A 20,209-nucleotide genomic window follows, 5' to 3' on the forward strand; every position below is an offset into this window, starting at 1 on the left:
ATTGTAGGTTGGCTAATACCAAGGAAGTCTCCATTTAATATCTGAAAACTACAAGTCGCATAAAACCGTAAACAAATTAGTAATTGAATAACGGGGAGAATGGGTAAACCACGATTGGTAGGTTTTTGCAAGTCTTCAATTTATAAGAGGTAAAATACCTAGTTTCTGGAACATTTCTATTGGATTTCCTGCATCCCATATCTTTTTGGAACTCGAAGACGATTTTCTTCTTCCACATGGCCCAAAATATCCTCAAACTCTTCTAACATATTCAAAACTGTTTAATCAGACAAAACGGATATTTAAGGGATTTACTTTGTTTACTAAAAAGTTAGGTTAAGAAACTGTCCACAGATCACAGAAACTATCCAAAATGAAAATCGCAATCTCCAAAATGACGTTTGCTCGTGTATTCTGTGGATTGCGCTCTCAAGAGCCCAAGACCGTCTTGGCGTCTCGAGACGCGACTATAAATACGGGCCTAAAAGTTTATTTGGTATGAACTGTAGGTAAATATTTTTGAGAGAAGTCATACAAAACAACGTTAAGTGATAAAATATAGAAAAACAAACAGAAGTTTGTATTTCTCAAAAATCGAATATGAACATGGAATTTCCCCCGTCTGAGATTTTTTGAGATATTATTTTTAGATTTCTTAAGTCACGTGATTAAGCTTGACCGGCATTGCCCACTTTTATTATATATTCTCTTTTAATCAAAATATTTTAGGAAACAAAAATAAATTAATTATAAATATACCCCGCTGGCAAGCGAACCTTTGGGTCGGCGTTTACGTGTATAGGAGTGAGTCGTTAGGGCAATCTAGTAAGTCGGAGTAAACAAAAATACGAAGTAATTATTACATAACTACTTAATCTAACGCTAGATTCCATGCGTTTGGGAAAATACTCGCTTTTTGTCTTTATTCGGCACATCTTATTTTACTAAGTCAACAGTTGGCCGTACTCTTCATACACATGAAAACCGGCACCCAAGACCAGAAATGCCGACCCTTTGTATAAACAGTTATTATTTACATCAACAAACGTAATATCACATTCTAATAAAATATTTTTACGATGTACGTGTTCTACGATTATTTTAGCTTTTGAGCCTGATGATGGGAAGTAACTTTTCCCGAAACATGTTGGCCCATTTAACAAAAATTATTTTTTGAAATAAATAATTTAAAAGTGATTGTGAGGTTTGAGTCCCTTTCCCCTCGCTATAGGTTTTTTTTTCTCGTGAGTAAAAATGCAGAAACTGACGCAATATCAAAATATTTTTAAAAGTTTAATACTGATATTTAGTTGTCATTAGTTGAACGTTATATCTGGATAGAACCAGGATTTTTATTTTACGCTAGCAAAATTTCGTTGTAATATTTTTGGATTATAATCTGGTAAAACTCATTCGTTTTTTTAATTAAGCTAAAGGGCTTTACGCGAAAAGTACATTTCATTTATTTTAAGGAAATAATAAAGGAATTCCGTAGAGAGAGAGATATATATATATTTCTAGCAGATCTCCTCTATTAACTTTTATAATCAAACTGTGGCAATTTTGTGAAACTTGTGAAAACACAACGCTAAATATGAGTTGTTATTATATTTGTATATATTTTTTTTTAAAAGGGTATAAATATTTTAATTTATTTTTAATGAGTTATATGCAATTCAAAAAGTCATTGTTTAATGATAATTATTAAATGCTTTCAAAGAAATTCAATTGGCTTATTAGGTTACTGTATGATTGAAAAAAAACGGCGTCCAGTTGGCTTGGAAATGAACATCGATGACATTTCCCATATAAAATGACAGCGAGTTTCATTTCATAGCCATCGCTCTCGCCTTTATTTTCGATCATATTGTATAATAGCTGTTTTCAAGAGTACTACTGAGTTTGTTGTGATAGGAAAATAGATTGGTAAGCTAATAATGTTCATAAAACAGTATTTTATGTCTATTGTGCTTTCGCTGGTTTCTTTTATTTTACTTTTCATAATAGGAACTAAATCAAAATTCTATATTTTAGACCAATGAAATAAGCACGTGGCAGCGACGAGTGGCGGAGATGCAGAGTCGCGTGGGTGAACTAGAGGAAAATTTGTCCAAAGCACAAAAAGATCTTCTTAAATCTCAGGATGTTAATTCGAAACTTCAAAGGGATTTGAGAGAAAACGTTGCACAAAAGGAAGATCAGGAAGAGCGAATCGCTACTTTGGAGAAGAGATATTTGAATGCTCAGAGGGAAAGCACGTCATTACATGATTTGAATGAAAAGTTGGAACAAGAGTTGCAGCATAAAGAAGCTCAAATTAAGGTAAATATTGTTTTGGTACATTTTAAATAATGATTTAGTATTTTAATGTGATCATACATCAGTAAGCATTAATTTAAAAGTGTATTTAATAAGTGTAAGCATTAATTTTAAAGTGTATTTAAGAATTCCCCAATTTTACATCACATATCACGTCACTTAATTTTGAATATATTGTTTTATATTTATATATTTACTATAAAAAAATATTATGTTATATATTTAATTTCTCAGAATTAATTCTGCTCAAAAAATCTTTTTTATAGCTTTGTCGAGTCTTAGTTGAAGGTCGATTCAATATTTATTTTTTTATTATTTAGTGCAACATTTTTGTTATTAAACAGAAAACCAATATATTTGCCAATTTTTGCACAAAGTGGTCCAATTATAGCGGAAGCCTTCTGTAACTCTAATAAAAATTATTAAGGAGAACATATTTGTATGTAAATCGACCAAGGGTCATATCGGTCATAATTACACGTGTGATCGAAAAAAATAACGGCGTCAAAGACAGCTGGGGAATGACAATCGATGATAATTTTGCCGATGTGGATCATTTACTAAAAATTGACATAAAACTTGTCAAAGATTAATACTAATTATAGAAAGATTAAAAAAGAATACAACGTTTTCAGACACAAATCTATTTCCAAAAAAATATTTTTTCTCAATTTTAAACCACCATTTAAAAATCATTTTAACTCAATATAAAAAAAAATACAAACTTCATAAGACCTACTGGCAGTATAAGCGCCATTAAGAAATAAAGAAGAGTATGGTAAGTAAATGACGTCTAGGGCTTGACCTTGCTAAAATTATCAACAATTATCATTCCCCAGTCTATTCGGTTCCCCAGTCTATACGATTTTTTACCAATGTTGATATAATTAAATATGCTTTAATTTTTAGTTGCACGAAGAAAAGATTTCTGCCATCCAAGAAAAGCTTGAATTAGCTGAACAAAAACTTGCTCAATATTCCAAACTTCCAGAAATGGAGGAGCAGTTGAAGCAGCGCATGGAAGCGCTAACCCAGGTGAGACCCCAGGTACGAGGCTCTCAGCTCACTTTTATTCTTCTTCTACTTCTTTGAATGTTATTGTCTACTAGAACACTATGTTACTTTGTATTTTGGAGGTTTATAAAGATCTGCCCTTTCGACATAATATACTATTATATTTTTAAATACAAAAATACTTTTATTACATCATGTAATTTAATTATTATTTGATTACGAATAAATATTATATTTAGTTAAATAATTACGTTGTTGAAAAGGGTGTATATCTTTATGCTACTTCAAGAATTATATGTACTAGAATTTAGTCACCAATAGATATCTTTAAAGGAGTATAAATGTGTTAGCTCAATCCAATATTCTTTTCCTGAAACTTGAAACTAGAATTCTTTAGATTAATAAAATAATGTATTGTTGGATGCTTTTTGAAAGATGCTTTCCCTTGGTAGAAGTGTTCCATTTTCATGTAGGTAGATACTTCTTTAGATCAAAGAAAAGTAGAAATTATATCATAATAATTAACTTAGCAGAATTGAAATGATATAAAAGTATAAATATATTAAAAATTATTAATTACAGTGTTACAGCAAAGCTTGCAGTATCCAGAATCAGTATCCAGTTTTATAAATAATTTAGAACTATTCTCAGTAAAAATTAAATAGAAATAACCGAGTCAATAAATTAAAAATACATTTTTTAAATGGAATAACTTAATTATTGTATAATGAATATTGCAAAAGAAAATGTAAGTTTATCATAATATAGATATCATCTCAATAATATAATTTTGTGTGGCAACGTTAAAAGGTACTATTAAATATAATATATATTTACTTGATTATGAATAACAAGGCTAAGATATATATACCGGGTGCATCTCAAAAGTGGCTCACCCCTATAACTTTTTTATTTTTCTTTCAGATAAAAAACAGATCAGATTTGGTATGTTAGTATATGACATAAATTAGGATTGATTGACGTATTCAGTTCTTTTTAGCCACTTTCTGTTTCACCGGAAATGACTAAAACTTTTGATTTTTAAATGGCACCCTCTTTTGGCATGTTCGCATAAAACAAAATTGCATTTTAAATTTCAATCTAGAGTGCCATGGCATGTTAAAATTACGAATTTTTAATCAAGGAGATTTGGAAAAATAGATTTGATCGTCTGTTTTTAGTATCTTGTCCTGGCCAGTTAAAAGATGCTCAAATCGTATTATTATCATATCTCAATTTTTTCAAATGGAATGAGGATGCCTTATTAGCATATTTGGAAAAAGCATTTTTACGACTAATTTGATACCACACACTTGGCATTTCCAGTCAAATTGTTGTTATGAATCGCATGTTGCGATTTCAAATAAACCATATTCGAAAATGTCAAAAGTTGACATATGATATGTCATTCTATTCAGAGTGTCATTTTCTATCGAGTAAAGTAACAGAATATGAAGGGTGTCATTTAAAAATCAAAAGTTGTACTCATTTCCGCTGAAACAGGAAGTTACCGAAAACAATTGAATACGTGAATGAATTCTAATTTATATCATATACTAATATACCAAATCTCAATTTTTTATCTGAAAAAATGAAAAAGTTATAGGGGTGAGCCACTTTTGAGGCGCACCAGGTATTTATCTGTCAACATTTTGAAAAATGATTTCATAATAAATTATAAACTTGTATTTAATAAGTTCGTTTTAATGTGCATTTACACTTCTTAATGTTCAGGATTTTTTATTATGCACATAGATTTTTAAGCAAGTAAATTTAATTGTTTCTACTCCTTTTGAAATTTGGTATGTCTTGTAAACCTTCAATGTGTGAAAGTTTAAGCGTTACTCTGATATGAAATAATTTATATAATATTACTATCTATGAAGAAGCTAGTAGTATATTTGTTATCAATAGTGCTCCAATATTAAACAAGTAACAACAAGTGAGCCAAGAGCTAGAGCTCTTTTCAACTTATTTCAATATTTAATTTTTTGCTCATACAATAAACTAAATAAAAAAAATATCTTGTGCATGAGTATTAGAAAGAGTCAATCACGTGAACTATTATTGATGGAGAAGTATTAAGAAACTTGTTAATAAATTAAATAGAATTAAGTTGCTTAATACACTTAATAAATAATAATTTGATATAATAAAAGAAAAACTGAATATAAAAAGGACGAAATTGGAATAAATATATTTTTTATTATTCATCATCATTGAAAAATACGGTAATTTGGTTCAATGGTTCTTTTCTATAAGTAGCATACCTGTTGTAGTTGTATTGTTGTTTTTTGTAATTGCTTTGAATAAAAATATTAAGGAAGAAGTATATCAAAAATCTTAGATCGAACGCGAATGGTCCTAGAATGGCCGACTTAAATTCCGGTTTATCAGTGCAATTTTATTCAAAACGTGTAAAATATGATGTAGGGTAGACTCAATAATTTGTTGTTTTATTTACGTTGTCAATAAATGTTATTAAAATCGTTATAAAATATACAGGGTGATCCGAACTGTATTCCGGAAACTTCGGCAGCATATTACAGATAAAAGTAAGTGAAAAAGTTCGTATAAATATATGTCCTAAAATGTTTAGTTTCGGAGATACAGGATGTAGAAGTTTCATTTTTATTTCGATTTTTTCCAAATAATTTCTGAAGTAACGTCAATATTTGGATGAAAATTGGTGTAGTAGTTTTTTTACATGAGACACACATTTTGATGTCAATACGACTCCTGTTTGTAGGGGGCGCCACCTACATGTGTTTTAAATGTTTTGAACAGTAATAACTTTTCGCCCGTACCTGTATAAAACTACAGCTTGAAAAAATATACATTTCCGTGACTTTCTACGTAAAAAATATCTCTTGGTAAAAGTCACTACGAGTCATGGTTACCGAGATATGTGGAATCTAAATAGTCAATACAAGTCATAATTACAAAAATTATACATATTGACTGGATAGTTATTAGTCGGAAATAATACATTTGGGAAATTTTTATTTTTTTTTAAATTAATCATAAATCTTTCTGCAAAAAAAATATGATAAAACAGTTTCTATTGAACGTTTGGCACAAAAACATTTCACATTTATCATTTCAGTCTAATAACTATTTAGTCAACATGTTGAATTTATGTCAATAATGACAGGTATTGATAATTTCGATTCCAAATATCTCGATAACCATGACTCGTAGCGATTTTTACGAAGAGACCATTTTTACGTAAAAAAACGTCGTAAATGTATATCTTTTTACTCAGTAGTTTTATAGGTAGGGGCAAAAAGTTATTACCCTTCAAACCAGTTAAAATATATGTAGGTGGCGCCCTCTACAAGTACAAATCATATTGACATCAAAATCAAATTTCTCATGCCAAAAAACTCCCAAACACCAATTTTCATCCAAATATTGATGTTACTTCAGAAATTATTTGGAAAAAATAGAAATAAAAATGAAGTTTCTACACCCTGTATCTCCGAAACTAAGCATTTTAGGACATACATTTATAAGAACTTTTTTGCTTATTTTTATCTGCAGAATATGGTACCGAAGTTTCCGGAATATAGTTCGGACCCCTGTATAATTCTAATAAACTTAGATAAGTTATAATAATTATTTATTAACACAAACACCCGGTACGCTACTGAAGCAGGTAAGTAAATTGACGTATCTAAATTCTTTGACATATAATCTTTGACAAGGAGTAAACACAAAACATCCCCCTTTAGAACTTTATCTTTAATGGCCATAAACGACTAACCAAGACCAACCGCCCGAACAAACACTAGAGGCGCCACCGGTCATCAAATTGTGTAAAAATTGCGAAAATTTAATCTTCTAATTTTTGACACAAGGGGTCGCGCTTAATTTTTTAAATTTTAATTCAGTTTTCATTGTTTTCAAACTACATTATTAGGTTTTGATGTATTTTGTGAATGTATAAAATAAATGTTTTCTTAATATAAAGTTGCATTATATTAATTTAAATTATATTGCATACATATTTAAAATTAAAATATTATGACATATATGGCAGTTGCCGTTTAAATGTCATCTTGATAACAAAAAGTTAGTTATTGTCATACAGATAGTTAAAATATTAAAATTCACAAGTTATTATTACTAATTAGACAATTCTGTTATATTTTATATTATTTCAATATACAGTGCAATTTTGATATGCAGGTTCAAAACAAAAAGTGCTGTTATATTTTTCAGTTTTCGTTGTCAACCGCGGAAGTTTCAGTGATTTTAGTGTTGTCGGACATTTTTATTTGTGAAAAAGAAATATTGCGTTTGGATTGCAAAACTTAAAGTGGCAGTTTTATTGCAATATAAGTAAGCGTTTTGTCCATTTTATATTTTACTTTTTTCATACCTACGACAAAATATACATTATATTGAAATTTTATAATTCGTTTTATTTAAAAAATGTTAGAAGACAAATCTGTAATTGACATACCTAATTGTTATGTAATATATTTCATTTAAATGTAAATTTAAAAAATGTATTAAAAATATATACAGGAATTAATTGATTTTGGTATGCGAACAAACAGGAGAGGCGCTTTTTATTTGCTTTCATTTCTTAACATGACAGATGAAGTTTTAAAGGGGGATGTTTTGTGGTAAGTAAATAAAAGCAAAAATTCAAGAAAAAAGTATATAATTAGTTAATTTTTGGTAAATTTATTATCTCATTATTTCTTCCACTATTTTTGACCGATATCTATCGCAGGCTACGCAACCAACTATTTTACAGTCTTTCTCAATAAGTCGCAATAATGTCACTGTTAATTTAAGTTCTGCCACAATTTCCTTCTAGATTTACTACCTTTAAACAACTATCAGTAAATTGTAAAAAGAAAAATCTACAAAATTTCAAATCAAATTCAAATATGTCAAATGAATCGTCAAACAGAACTGTCAAGGATCCCCACCCTAGGGCCCTCTCTCCGTCTACCATGCATGAAATAGCATTATACTCCTACCTTAATCTTTTTATCCAAAGGGTAAATGTTACAACTATAAACAAATTACTAGGTAAACATCGCTGGTGAACAAAACCGTAATAGCAACTGGCAAATTCAACAAGGTTTTTGATATTGCTCTATAGTAACTTTGTTCGGGGTTTTGTTATTACAGGGTTCTGGATCGTCCAAAAGCAGTGAATAAAAAATACACAAAATAAAAAGAAAACAGTAACTGCCATACATCAAGGCAGTTACTGTTTTACTAGATAATCATAGATATCTAAGAATTGTTAAACATTGTGTTTCTCTCTCATAAAACTTAAATATTCTGATAATAATGCCTTTTAATAGAATCGAAAATAATAAAGAATTCTTAATATTATGTAAATACAATTATCAATTTAGCAATGTCCTTTATTATAAATGTGTAGTATATCTTTGATGTTTTTATGTAGATAATAAAATTTTAACTGTATATGTAGCACTTTATGTATTTTTAATTAGACGTAATTAGATTTCCTATTTAACTTTTGATAATAATTATAGGCTCAAGAGCGTCACGGATCTGCGGAAGATAGAATTCAACGCCTAGAAGCCAATTTAGACGAGAAAAACGCGGAACTTGTGCGACTAAACCAAAGACTGAAAATGAACGAAGATCATAATTCTCGGCTGTCAGCTACTGTTGATAAGTTATTATCTGAGTCTAACGACAGGTTACAGGATCATCTAAAAGAAAGAATGCATGCTTTACAGGTAATAAGATTGTGACCCTTCAATAATAAGGGAACACTGTATTTACTCGACATTTGTATTATATTATTAGGAGAAAAATAACCTTACGCAAGAGTTAGAGAAGACTAGAAAGATGATGGAAGAGCTGGACCAGCAAAAGGCGGAAATTATGAAGGAACTTGCCAAGTCTAGATTAGAAATAGATAATGTTAAACGACAGATGTTACAGCAGGAAATCTCTTATAATATACAGCAAACTGATGCGCTTACAAGGTAAATAATCTACTCCTATCAATATTTTTTAAATAGACAATAAAACTAAAAAATAACACAATACATCAAAATATTTTAAATTTGTCATCCCTATAAATACAAAAGCCAAAGCAATAAGACTCTAAGTCTCGGTCTCAAAGACATCTAAATATAGGTAGACAGAACACTCCATTCATAAAACTCAATTTTTTAGAATCATACATGGTTTGGCACTTTTATGAGAGTTAAAAAGAGATGGGTACATAAATATGACAACACGGTTGAGTTTCGTCTGTCTTTCTGTCATTTCACTCCATCAGTGGCGTGACGGTGGTGTGGTGTTTTTTTATCAAAAATTTTAAAATAGTTATTTTGTGTATTTTAATTTAAATTTTAATTTGTAATATACGTAGTAATATCCATAATATACAGTGTAGGGGCGTTTGCACCAAGTTTTTTAAGCAAAACTTAACATTATGTTTAGCTTATTTTCGTGCACTATGCTTTAATCTAACTTGAATTTATATTTAAATTAAGCGGTCAAATTTCCAGGCTAGTGGCCACTTAACCTATCTTAGACACAAAAAAATTGTTTTACGAGGAAGAATTATTGTTATTCCTTTGAGAAAGCTAAAAAGCGTATTATGATACCTCTACGTAAGTTCGATGATTACTTTTGATATCCTAGACGTCGATCAGTAGGTATATTCATTGAAAATGGATTTCCTCAAGAGTGGATCATATTGCCAAGAAATGAACCTCCTTTAGTTTTTAGGACAGAGACTTTTAAACGACACTGTAATATATATCCTCGGTTTAATTGAACAAAATCTAGAATATCAAAATGAGAGGTAAGTTGGAATGCTAGTAAATCTAATGTAAGATAAATTAATTATATTTATACTTTGAACCATTGTTCTTTACTATTTCCAGAAACAACAGCATAACTGCCTTAAATCAACAACAATTTTATAGTATATTTGGGTTTCCTGGGATTATAGGGATAGTTGATGGAACACAATGTAAGAAAACATTCACCTGGTAAGTACCTATATATTTTCTTCAATATTTATCAGCACAAGGTTTCTTATACTTTACAGGGGGTATTGATGGAGAGGTATTTAGAAATAGAAAAGCATTATTTTCCCCAACATTTAAATTATTGGAAATGCTAGTCTTAAAACTATAGACTTGATTGCTTGTTGGCATGGGTCTGTGCATGAAGCCACCATTTTTGGACATTAAGGACCCGCTTGGAGACTGGTTACTTTTCAAATTAAATCCTGCTTGGTTAGTGGTCCGTATATTTACTTACTGTTAGATCATTTATATAAAATATATTCCTTAAATATTTGAGTAGGTATTCAATTTAGAAATATATTACGAACAAGATGAATTGAAAGAATTTTTTTTAAATTAAATGTGATAATATTCAAAGGGTTCATATACTCTATTAAATTATTTTATTATCTGTTATAAGGTGAGATTGCATATGCATTGAGGGGATAGATGCAGAAATAGAGCTGAAGAAATGTTTCAGAATTATCGTTATATGGAAACGCCACTTTCCATGTGTTTTATGGTATAAGACCAAAATTACAAAACACAATGTCAGTTATTGTTGCACAACAGTGAGTTAAGAAAAATATTATCTGTTTAATTATAGAACAAAATTTAATGTATGTACTTAAATTTTTAGATTTTGTTGTTTCAATGTGCTACACAATACAGCCAGAATGATGCCTGAACAAGAGCTGCCGCCGTTAGATGAAATAAATATGGACCAAATTAATAAGAAGAGAAATAATAAATTATTTTGAAAGATTAGGGCAATATTTTTTTTTACCTTATTCTAAACATGTTTTTATGTTGTTATTAAATCTCTTGAGTATTAATTTCTATAAAATATCATTATTAAATGTCTTTTATTCAGAAATAACATACATTACATTTTTTACATTACAATATAAACACTAATTAAAATTATTAAAAAAGTTCTCTTTGAGAACTTTACTGTTCTTTTTTTATTTCAATGTCTAACAACCCTTTTTTCTTTAGCTTACGTTCTTCTCTGTTTTGAATACTACTACTTTGAATTTTGCCCATCTCCATATTACAAAAGAACAGCCTTTTGTCTAGTAAATTAATATCTTCCCTTTTCTTCTGTTTCTTTGTAACCATCCGTTTTGTTTTGAGACTGAAAAAATATCTAAATATATTGAATTCTCTTAAAAGTAATAAAAAATTCAAAAACACAATGAAAGGTTAGTACTTACAATACCATTACTCCTATTAGTTTTAGACAATCTATCACCATCATGTTTTTTAATCCCACAATGCTCTTCTCATTTTTACATTGATTGAATATATTATTATCTTCCGTTTTTGCTTTTAAAATGTCACCCTGCATACCTATATTCATACCTGAATGGTCAATTCAGTTGATTCACTTATCAAAGATTTTTCTTTTAAGTAATCAATTAACTGATGCATTGATATTATTTTATTTTTCAATCTTCTAAGACCTATTTGTAAAGTATGTATTTTTCATTTTCTTTGTTTCCAAATTTTTACAAGACTTAAATTTCTACATAATATCATTATAATGCCTCATTAACATACTTCTTTCTGAAATTAAAATAACTTATGCACAATTTTACTTAAGATACAGGGTGGCGCCTCTTAAATGCTACCAAGGAGAAAGAGTTTGTATTGAAATTAAATTTTGGGAGTATATGTAGGTTAATTTAGAGCATTTAAACATATAAATGTGATAAAATATGTGTTTTTTTAAAATATGGAGTTCTACAGGGTGTCGCCAAAAAAGTTACACAACAAAGTTTTGTTTTTTGGAATGGGACACCTTATATATTATTTGATTTTCGGATTCTATGAGAAAAATAAAGGTGAATTTCATTATTGGACTAAAATGTAATTTTATTCCCTTTTATTTGAAATGAACACAGCAAGTTCCCTTTTATTTGAACACCCAGAATACTATTCCGATCTTTTAATTGCAGTGTGCATTCATCAATTAATAGAATGCTTAAGGTCAAATTTTAATTTGGTTAAATATACAATGAGTAAATTTCCATCTAGGTAGCTGTTATTGAAATTTAAAGTTTATTCATTATTTTCACCAAATGTGAAATATGACAAGCCTTACATTTTAGACATATGCTTCTTTAACGAAACTCACTTTTATTTCTTTCCTAGAATCCGAAAATCAATTAATATATAGGTGTTCCATTACAAAAAAAAAACTTTGATGCATAACTTTGGGGACACCGCGCAGAACTCTTGATATTTCTATAAAATGCTTTCCATTATCCTACATATGCTCCCAAAATTACATTAACGATAAAAACCACCGTTCTCTTTGGAGCCTCCGCGTCGTAGGAGAGGCACCACCTTGTATATAATGTAGAGGTAATTTTTACCTTTTTCTGATACTTTGACGACTTTCTTGAGATAATAAATATCCAACTATTGAGAGATCAGAAGATGAGGATTGTCTTACTATGCTGTAAACAAACAAAAAAACATTAATAATTAATTTTTCAATAAAACCTATTTTCGTTTTTAATTTTTTCCTAAATACTAATAATTTCCTTCTATAGTATTAAATTTATCATTAAGCGAGAATGTTTTCTAGTGCAAAACAAAAGCTCACTCATAGAAAATATATGTAAACAAAAACCAACACTATGGCAAAAATTATGTAGTTTATGATCTTATAATGTGGTTAAGATAATTAGATAAGATAATAAGATAATTCCAAATAACAGAGAACAACGGCATACGGTCGAGTCGGCCGCTCCTAGCACGTATACGTAGACGTAAAGAATCTTTTAGGTGTATAAAAAATAGAAAATATCAGAAATGCGCATGCGTACGTAAACGTTTACGTGTTTGTAGGCCGATTCGACCGTATGCCGTTGTTCTCTAATATATCCTTGACAAAACATATAAAATAAAAGATAGCTATGTTAATTATACAGGGTTTCTGGATATTCGACCGATAAAGCTTGACAATGAGAAGCAACAAGTCAAGTATTTTTATAAAAATTAAGATAGGGAAGTAAACCCATAAAGTGCTTAATTAATAAGATACAAAGTGATATTAGTAATGTTATATTACGTTATATTGTTCTATTAGATATTATAACAACTTCCTTGAAATCTATTACTGCTAATGACATAAACAAAGTGTCCCCTTTTCTGCAAGAAAGATAGAGATGTCAATTTTTAAATAATTAAGATGGCACACAAAAGCAGAAAAAATGTTATTTTGAAAAAGCTCAATGTGTCAAAGTATCCCGTCTACTATAGTTACGTCAAAATTATGATTAAGAATGTGTTTAGATTTTTTACCGCAAAAATTGTGTCTACGAAATTTCGCGTCTCTATTTTTTTAAAGATAATACCTGGATATGTCAAAATTAAACTTACTATTGTGACACCCTGTATGTTAAAAAGTAAATACTTCGCAAGAGGGTGTACACCTGTATTCAATAAGGCACAGTACACTACTTGACAATAATAGTTATAATGAGAGTATTTCATTTAAAATATATTACATACTAGTTGAAGCCTGGCGCATCCGCCACGACATCAGGAAAAAAAATACTTTTTATTTTTTTTAATTAAATGAAAAACAAAAAATCCGGCGATGACAGTTTTTAGAAGAGCCAATTAGCTATCTTTTAGTAAAAAAAGCAACTTTCTAGAGCAAGTCGTTACTTCAGTAGAGACGCCACAGATAAACATTAGCATTTTATATTATTATTATATTATTATATATATTACTTTGTTATGAATACAGCTATATTCCCATTCTGTTAAAAATACAAGAGCTTTTAAGCCTTGTCAGTCAAACATCCAGAATACACTTACAACGAGCACATACTGGTTAATTCCAACTTCTTTTTCCAATGCCGTTTCTGTTGTTTTGAGGGAAGGGCTTCTTGAGAAGGGCTAGTTTATCTTGTATGATTTTGGGCAAAATCCTGTGAATTTTAATTAATTATCAATATTAAAATACATGTATAAAATGTATCAATGTTCTTACAAATTTGAGGGGCCAGCCAAACTGCCAATCGCGGGACTAGGTAGGACCTTCTCTAGTCCCTCAGCTGGTCTGGAGGTTCATTTACCTAAAACATTTTTTGGGTGGCGGTACAAACTAGAAGAAAACCTAGAGTAAATACTAATATTAGTATAATACTTATTTATTAACTGTTAAAATGTATTTGACTGCTTTTTACCTGTATGATAAAGCCCCAGCAAAAATGGTACTATTTATTTGAGGCTCAGAATTTGGTCTTATTTGCCTTCGATCAGTTAATTCGACGATCATAATATTTCTCTTATCAAAATCATCAGAACAAATTTGGACACACGTTAGTTTGATTTTTCAAATTCAAGAGTGAAATCGATCATTGTCTAAGCTCAGTATTTATAGGAACGCTACAAAAGTACTATTGGTTACATATGCAACACATTCATATTAAGTATTATAAATCTATTTAATAATATATGTAAAATAATAAAAATATGCGGTAAAAAAAAGGAAAAATTAACCTAAAGGAAAAATTTTCCAAGGTTTATTTTCCTCTATTTAAAACACCAGATATGTACTCGTCTGTGAATTGTGTGTGTGTGGGTGTATAGGTAAGTGTGGGTAAAAGTGTAAAGGGTTCCAAAACTAAAAAAAAATATCATAAATGAAAGAGTAAAGAATTATCATAAGTAAGGCTTATCATTATCATTCAAAACAGTGCATATTTTTTAAGTACTGAAGCATCATTATAATTTTATTTATTTTATTAACTTTTTTAATTTGAATTTTGAATACCTATATCTAAACCTTACCTATTATGTAATTACTTATAGAATTTTTTATAATAAATAAATAATAGATCAATCATATGTGTTACGGTTAATATCTAAAACCTGCTAATGTTAACTAGAGTTCAATAATATTAATATTTAGATTGCAAAAACAGTTTTCTTTCAACATTGGGGGAGAAATGTGGAAATTATCTAGCCAAAGTCTGAAGTAATTATAAAAATTAAATGTCTTTAATTGAACATTAGCTAACTTTGTCATACTAATTTAGCATACATATAGGTACATAGTTAATACAGAATATAACTGAATAATTTTGATGTTCAAATCGTGTACAAATTTCAGGTATTAACTACCTATAACAGCAACAGCTGTTTTATTTCGATATTAGCCATAACATACACAATTTTTAAGATATTTATAGCGGTTTCGAATGTTAGTTGGTACTTAGATATATAATATAAAAAAGGTTTTTAAATGTTAAGTTGAGAACAGCCAATATTACCCCTGAGCATTTTTTACCACCAACTGTAACAGCGAAATGGACAAATACTTAAAATAATTGACTTAAAACGTAGATCGGTTTTGCCTGAGGTCTAACTGAGGATAAGTCTAATTTCACAATCAAAAACGCCAGCAAATAAGAAAATATACGTATTTTTGTAATAATCTACTTAAATAACTAAAAGTACTTAGATACGCTACTGTAAAGGCATTGCTAAAGGTAAAAAAATGTAATAACACTTACCGTCCAAATATCAATCAGGAGTTAGAATAGTCCACCTTTAACAAACTATGCACTGGCGAACCATTGTAGATAGTTAAAAAACTACTTTAAATAGTTTTCTTTGCAATAAACACTAATAATTATTCGAAAGTTGTCCGAAATCCACAAACACTTCCAACGGTCGCAGAAAACTCGCAACAATGCTCCGTTGGACAAAAGTTGAATGAATACGTCAAATGTCGGCGTAATTTCTACAGATTCCGACAATTCGTAGTAAAAATTAATTCGTAGCGATGCCGGATTGTCTTAGTAATTTCCCTAATATATTTTAATCGTAATTTTAATATAATTTAATTAGAAAACTAATAATAATTTCAAAGGTATAATCCTAGTATGATTAATGTATTATAATTAAAATTATATATCTACACAAATATTTAGTCTAATGACCTTGTAATGACAATAGCATTTAGAACTCAAACCGTAATCAGCCGAAATCTACCACCGGTCACTTAAAATTGGCATCGTCGATTTTTGTGCAACACGGTTCGTGATCGCGGTAAAATGTAAATTGTTTCGTCTCCTTTTATTTAGATGTCTTTGCTCGGTCTCAACATTTAATATAACAAAGTTAAATTGTTACACGTGTTTCGCTCATACGAGCATCATCAGACAAATATACAGATAAGGTCACTCCACTCACGTTTACATCTTTCATATTAAAACAACAGATGTTGTTTTGTTTTGTTTACATATTAAAACTACACTTGTTGTTTAAATGTGTAAGATGTAAACGTGTGTGGTGTGACCTTATCTGTTTGTCTGATGATGCTTGTATGAGTGAAACACGTGTAAAAATTTAACTTTGTCATATTAAATGTTGAGACCGAGACTTAGATTCTTCTCTAATTTTATTGCTTTGGCTTTTGTATTTATAAACCAGGTCTCTTTGGAATAAATGGACGCCTTTTTTAAATCCCTATAAAGAATGGCAAACCTACCTTAACTGACGTTAACTAACTTAAATAAAGGAAATATTTATATAATTATACTTTTAACTTTTTAATATTATTATACTTCCTAAAAATAAACGATACACAGGAAATTTCTTCTTTATGAGCTAACAGAATCGCACTGCAGAACTATCCGGAGTTTAACCATAGTTTTTTTATATTGCAAATAATTAATATTCATACAATTTTATGACACCCGTATTTTTTTTATTTTACTTTTTATTTTAAAAATTAATCAATATTAAGAATTTTAAATTTACACTTTTGCAATCTCTGACGTCACCTATCAAAAGTGTCACGGTTTGCCACTAGGTACAAAGGTAAATAAAAACCATTTTTCTAAATGTATTTTAAAGTAGATATAAAATTGTTGTCTTCAAACCAGGCTCTTCGACGGCTTTCATCCAAAGGAACAGTTATAAAAACTTTTTCTGGAGAACCTTCAGAGTTATTTAGACAGCCCTTCACAAAAGAAACTTTAACACCCTTCATTACAAAAATAATAAAGAGGGTACAATAAAACAAAATTGAAAACTCAAAGTATTTAACACCAAACGCAAAATCCACAAAATACAAATCTAACCTCGAACCCTCGAACGCCTCGAACATCTGAACAACTTTGGTAGTGTTTAGTGCTTCGATAAAAATGGCAGTAACCTGTTAATTATAAAAATTTAAGTTTTAATTTCTAGTAGTTAAAAATATAAAAGTATATTTAATATTGGGGTAATAAAGAAAATATCCCACATAAAAACGTATTTTTTAACGATCTTAATAAAAATAGAAAAATCTAACGTGATTTTAAGATATATGGTGTAAATACGGTAGCAGAGAACTAGACACGCCATAATATTATTCTTCAGAGGCTCTCGCCCTCTGTCAACTATTCAGTCAAATGCTGATAGGTGACGTCACAATTTTCTACGCGTCATTTCAAACCAGTGAAATTTGTATTGAATTTGATTTATTCCTTAATCTTATTCCTTAATTGTCTAATTGTAACTTCGTTGCATTTCTTTTTGTATTGAAGGAGTACTTTTTAATCACTTCAAATGAATTTGTGACGATTTTTTTGTCGTTACCCGAATAGAATGAAAAAAGAATCCGTTGCTCAGGGTTAGAGGAAAGCTGGGTTCGTAGGTAAGGCTTCTGACTCACAGTGACTTTCTAATGTTGTTAAATATTAAAATAAAAAAATGATAATATATAGGCTGCAGAGATTTTAATATTGATGTTAAGAATTCAAATAGGTATGGTCAAAGACAGTGAAAAGGGCGCCACTTACTTTGTTTATGAGAGTGGTAAAGTAAGAAACCAAAAAGAAAAATACCATATCACAACATAGCTAAAATAAAGTAATCAACAGTATTAAGGGTCTATTATGTTTATCAGGAATAAAAGTCAGAAATAACTATCCTACATTAAACATTTATTGAAAACGAACACAAGTATCATCAATTAGTCACAGTGATCCCAATAAAACCGCAAGTTATTTTAAATAGATTTGAATTTAGTAACTGTATTCTTTGAACTAAGTAGCTACTTAATAAAAACAGGTGAAATTTATGTATGTCTCAATACGATGATGTTTCGAAACATGTCGTGTACGAAAACCTTTAAAATGAATACGTGTTAATAATTTTCATATAAAATATCATAGCTAAGTAAGAGAGTACTGTACGAATCAAATTATAACTTATAACGTTAAATAAAAAATAATTTTGACTACAATATGTGGGATAAATAGTGATAATTTACCAGGTTATTAAATCTGTTGTCTCAAAAATTATAAAATAAAAGCGTACCTTGTGTATCAAACTTAAGACTTATCCGTATATATTTCTTATGATGTAAATAGGTAGGTAGGTATTCTCCAGACTAACAGAAGTGGATGCAGATGACTATGGCAGGAGAAGTCTTCGATATCAGCCAAAAGAACGATTGTAATGTCAGGAACACTGTCTTAAGGTCTGCATAGGTCCATACAAAATGCAAGTGGGTGAAACATACAATAATTACTGCATTATTACTGCATACCATGGGGTAATTACTGAGTACCATGTGGTAGTTACTGAGTACCATGTGGTAGTTACTCTATAAATAAAAAATAGTTCTCAGGACAGATACTCAATAAAGAAAACAACTTACGGTCTGAAAATCAGCTTTACATAAATATATTCAAACCATATGCCGATCCAAACCAGTAATTAAATACTCAAATAAACGAAATAAAAAACGGAAATAACTGAAATAGAATTTAATTAGATAGGGCTATATAAAATGGCGGATAAACTTACGGTGATCATTCCAAGAAGAAACCAAACAAATACGATCTATACTCTGGATTGCATACTTTACAAGGTTTTCAAATTTCCAAATCGGATACCCATGCAATGGAAATCGAAAAGTGGATTCAGAGTGCTTTTCACTGGAAAATTTGTCGGACGCCGAAACACGCGTCTTCTTCAGATCCAAATTCCCAGAAAAAGAAAAAAGTGATATCATATGATCGAAATCATTAGAACAGAAAATCGCAATCCACAGCGAAGTGAGATTTGGACAAGTGAAATGCAATTAAGGAAGTTTGGCATATAGCGAATAGATGGCGCTAATAAACAAGACAAGTGAACTGTAATAAATGAAGTTTAACATCTAGCGAATAGATGCGCTAATAAAAATTAAATATCGAGACAAGTGAGCTGTAACAAATGGAGTTTGGTATCTTTGGCATCTAGCAAATAGATGGCGCCAATACTAAGAAATTTAAATGAAAATAGATTTTTAAATTCAATTTTATTAAAGGAAATAAAAAATGCTACAAATTTTATATTAAAAATAACAAAAATTTACTATGGTTAAACACCGGATTGACAGATGGCGTGTCTCGGTTCCAGAAATATCTTCTTATATGCAGCGGTAGTACCATAGGGTTGGGTTGGGTTAGTATCATAGGGTTGCTGTGAATTTATGAATATACCGTATGATCGAAAAAAAACGGCGTCCAGTTGGCTGGGAAATGAAATGACGATCGATGACATTTCCCATATAAATTTACATATAAAATGACAGCGATCTTCATTTCATAGCCGTCGCTGACGCCGTTTTTTCTCGATCATACGGTATTAATATGCAGAATATGAGTATAGTCGGAAGTGGCAACAGATGGAAGGCTTAAACGCCATACATCAACATGAAATTTCCAGCACCGAAAAGTTTTTAAAATTTAAAAAAATAAATATTTTTTGCAATGTGTTTCTGACGTCGAAATACCAATTAAAAAAAGTTGACTTATTTCAGAGACGCTTTGTATAATTAAATT

At 29.7% G+C, this 20,209-nt stretch overlaps 1 protein-coding gene and 2 long non-coding RNA genes across 18 annotated transcripts in view; 2 read left to right on the forward strand and 1 right to left on the reverse strand.

Annotated features, from left to right (window-relative positions):
• LOC115877005 (liprin-alpha-1) overlaps window positions 1-20,209 on the forward strand; it is a 374,919-nt gene that overhangs the window by 319,841 nt on the left and 34,869 nt on the right. For 4 of the 6 annotated variants that reach the window (XM_030893061.1, XM_030893063.1, XM_030893064.1 and 1 more), the window contains exons 7-10: window positions 2,035-2,322; window positions 3,229-3,366; window positions 8,859-9,068; window positions 9,139-9,320. In XM_030893061.1, coding sequence (XP_030748921.1) covers window positions 2,035-2,322; window positions 3,229-3,366; window positions 8,859-9,068; window positions 9,139-9,320 — 818 coding nt within the window. The remainder of the gene's footprint in view (window positions 1-2,034; window positions 2,323-3,228; window positions 3,367-8,858; window positions 9,069-9,138; window positions 9,321-20,209) is intronic. The other 2 variants (XM_030893062.1, XM_030893065.1) reach the window with 1 other exon arrangement.
• On the forward strand, window positions 9,470-11,494 carry LOC115877008. 6 transcript variants are annotated; one of them, XR_004049267.1, is made up of 6 exons: window positions 9,474-10,001; window positions 10,075-10,150; window positions 10,233-10,340; window positions 10,400-10,589; window positions 10,780-10,930; window positions 10,999-11,494. It is a non-coding gene; the product is annotated as an uncharacterized LOC115877008 (long non-coding RNA). The 6 variants fall into 6 exon arrangements; XR_004049269.1 differs by having other exon boundaries at window positions 9,470-10,001; window positions 10,075-10,177; window positions 10,400-10,930; XR_004049270.1 differs by having other exon boundaries at window positions 9,470-9,956; window positions 10,075-10,177; window positions 10,400-10,930.
• Window positions 11,859-16,132, reverse strand: LOC115877007. 6 transcript variants are annotated; one of them, XR_004049261.1, is made up of 7 exons: window positions 15,899-16,132; window positions 14,883-15,006; window positions 14,567-14,768; window positions 14,371-14,496; window positions 14,209-14,308; window positions 12,740-12,823; window positions 11,859-11,927 (listed from the first exon to the last, which is right to left on the reverse strand). It is a non-coding gene; the product is annotated as an uncharacterized LOC115877007 (long non-coding RNA). The 6 variants fall into 6 exon arrangements; XR_004049262.1 differs by lacking the exon at window positions 15,899-16,132 and adding an exon at window positions 15,656-15,892; XR_004049259.1 differs by lacking the exon at window positions 14,883-15,006 and having other exon boundaries at window positions 15,899-16,131.

Source organism: Sitophilus oryzae, unplaced genomic scaffold, assembly GCF_002938485.1.
Source record: "Sitophilus oryzae breed Bouriz unplaced genomic scaffold, Soryzae_2.0 scaffold_1442_pilon_pilon, whole genome shotgun sequence".
Taxonomy (NCBI): Eukaryota; Metazoa; Arthropoda; class Insecta; order Coleoptera; family Curculionidae; genus Sitophilus; species Sitophilus oryzae.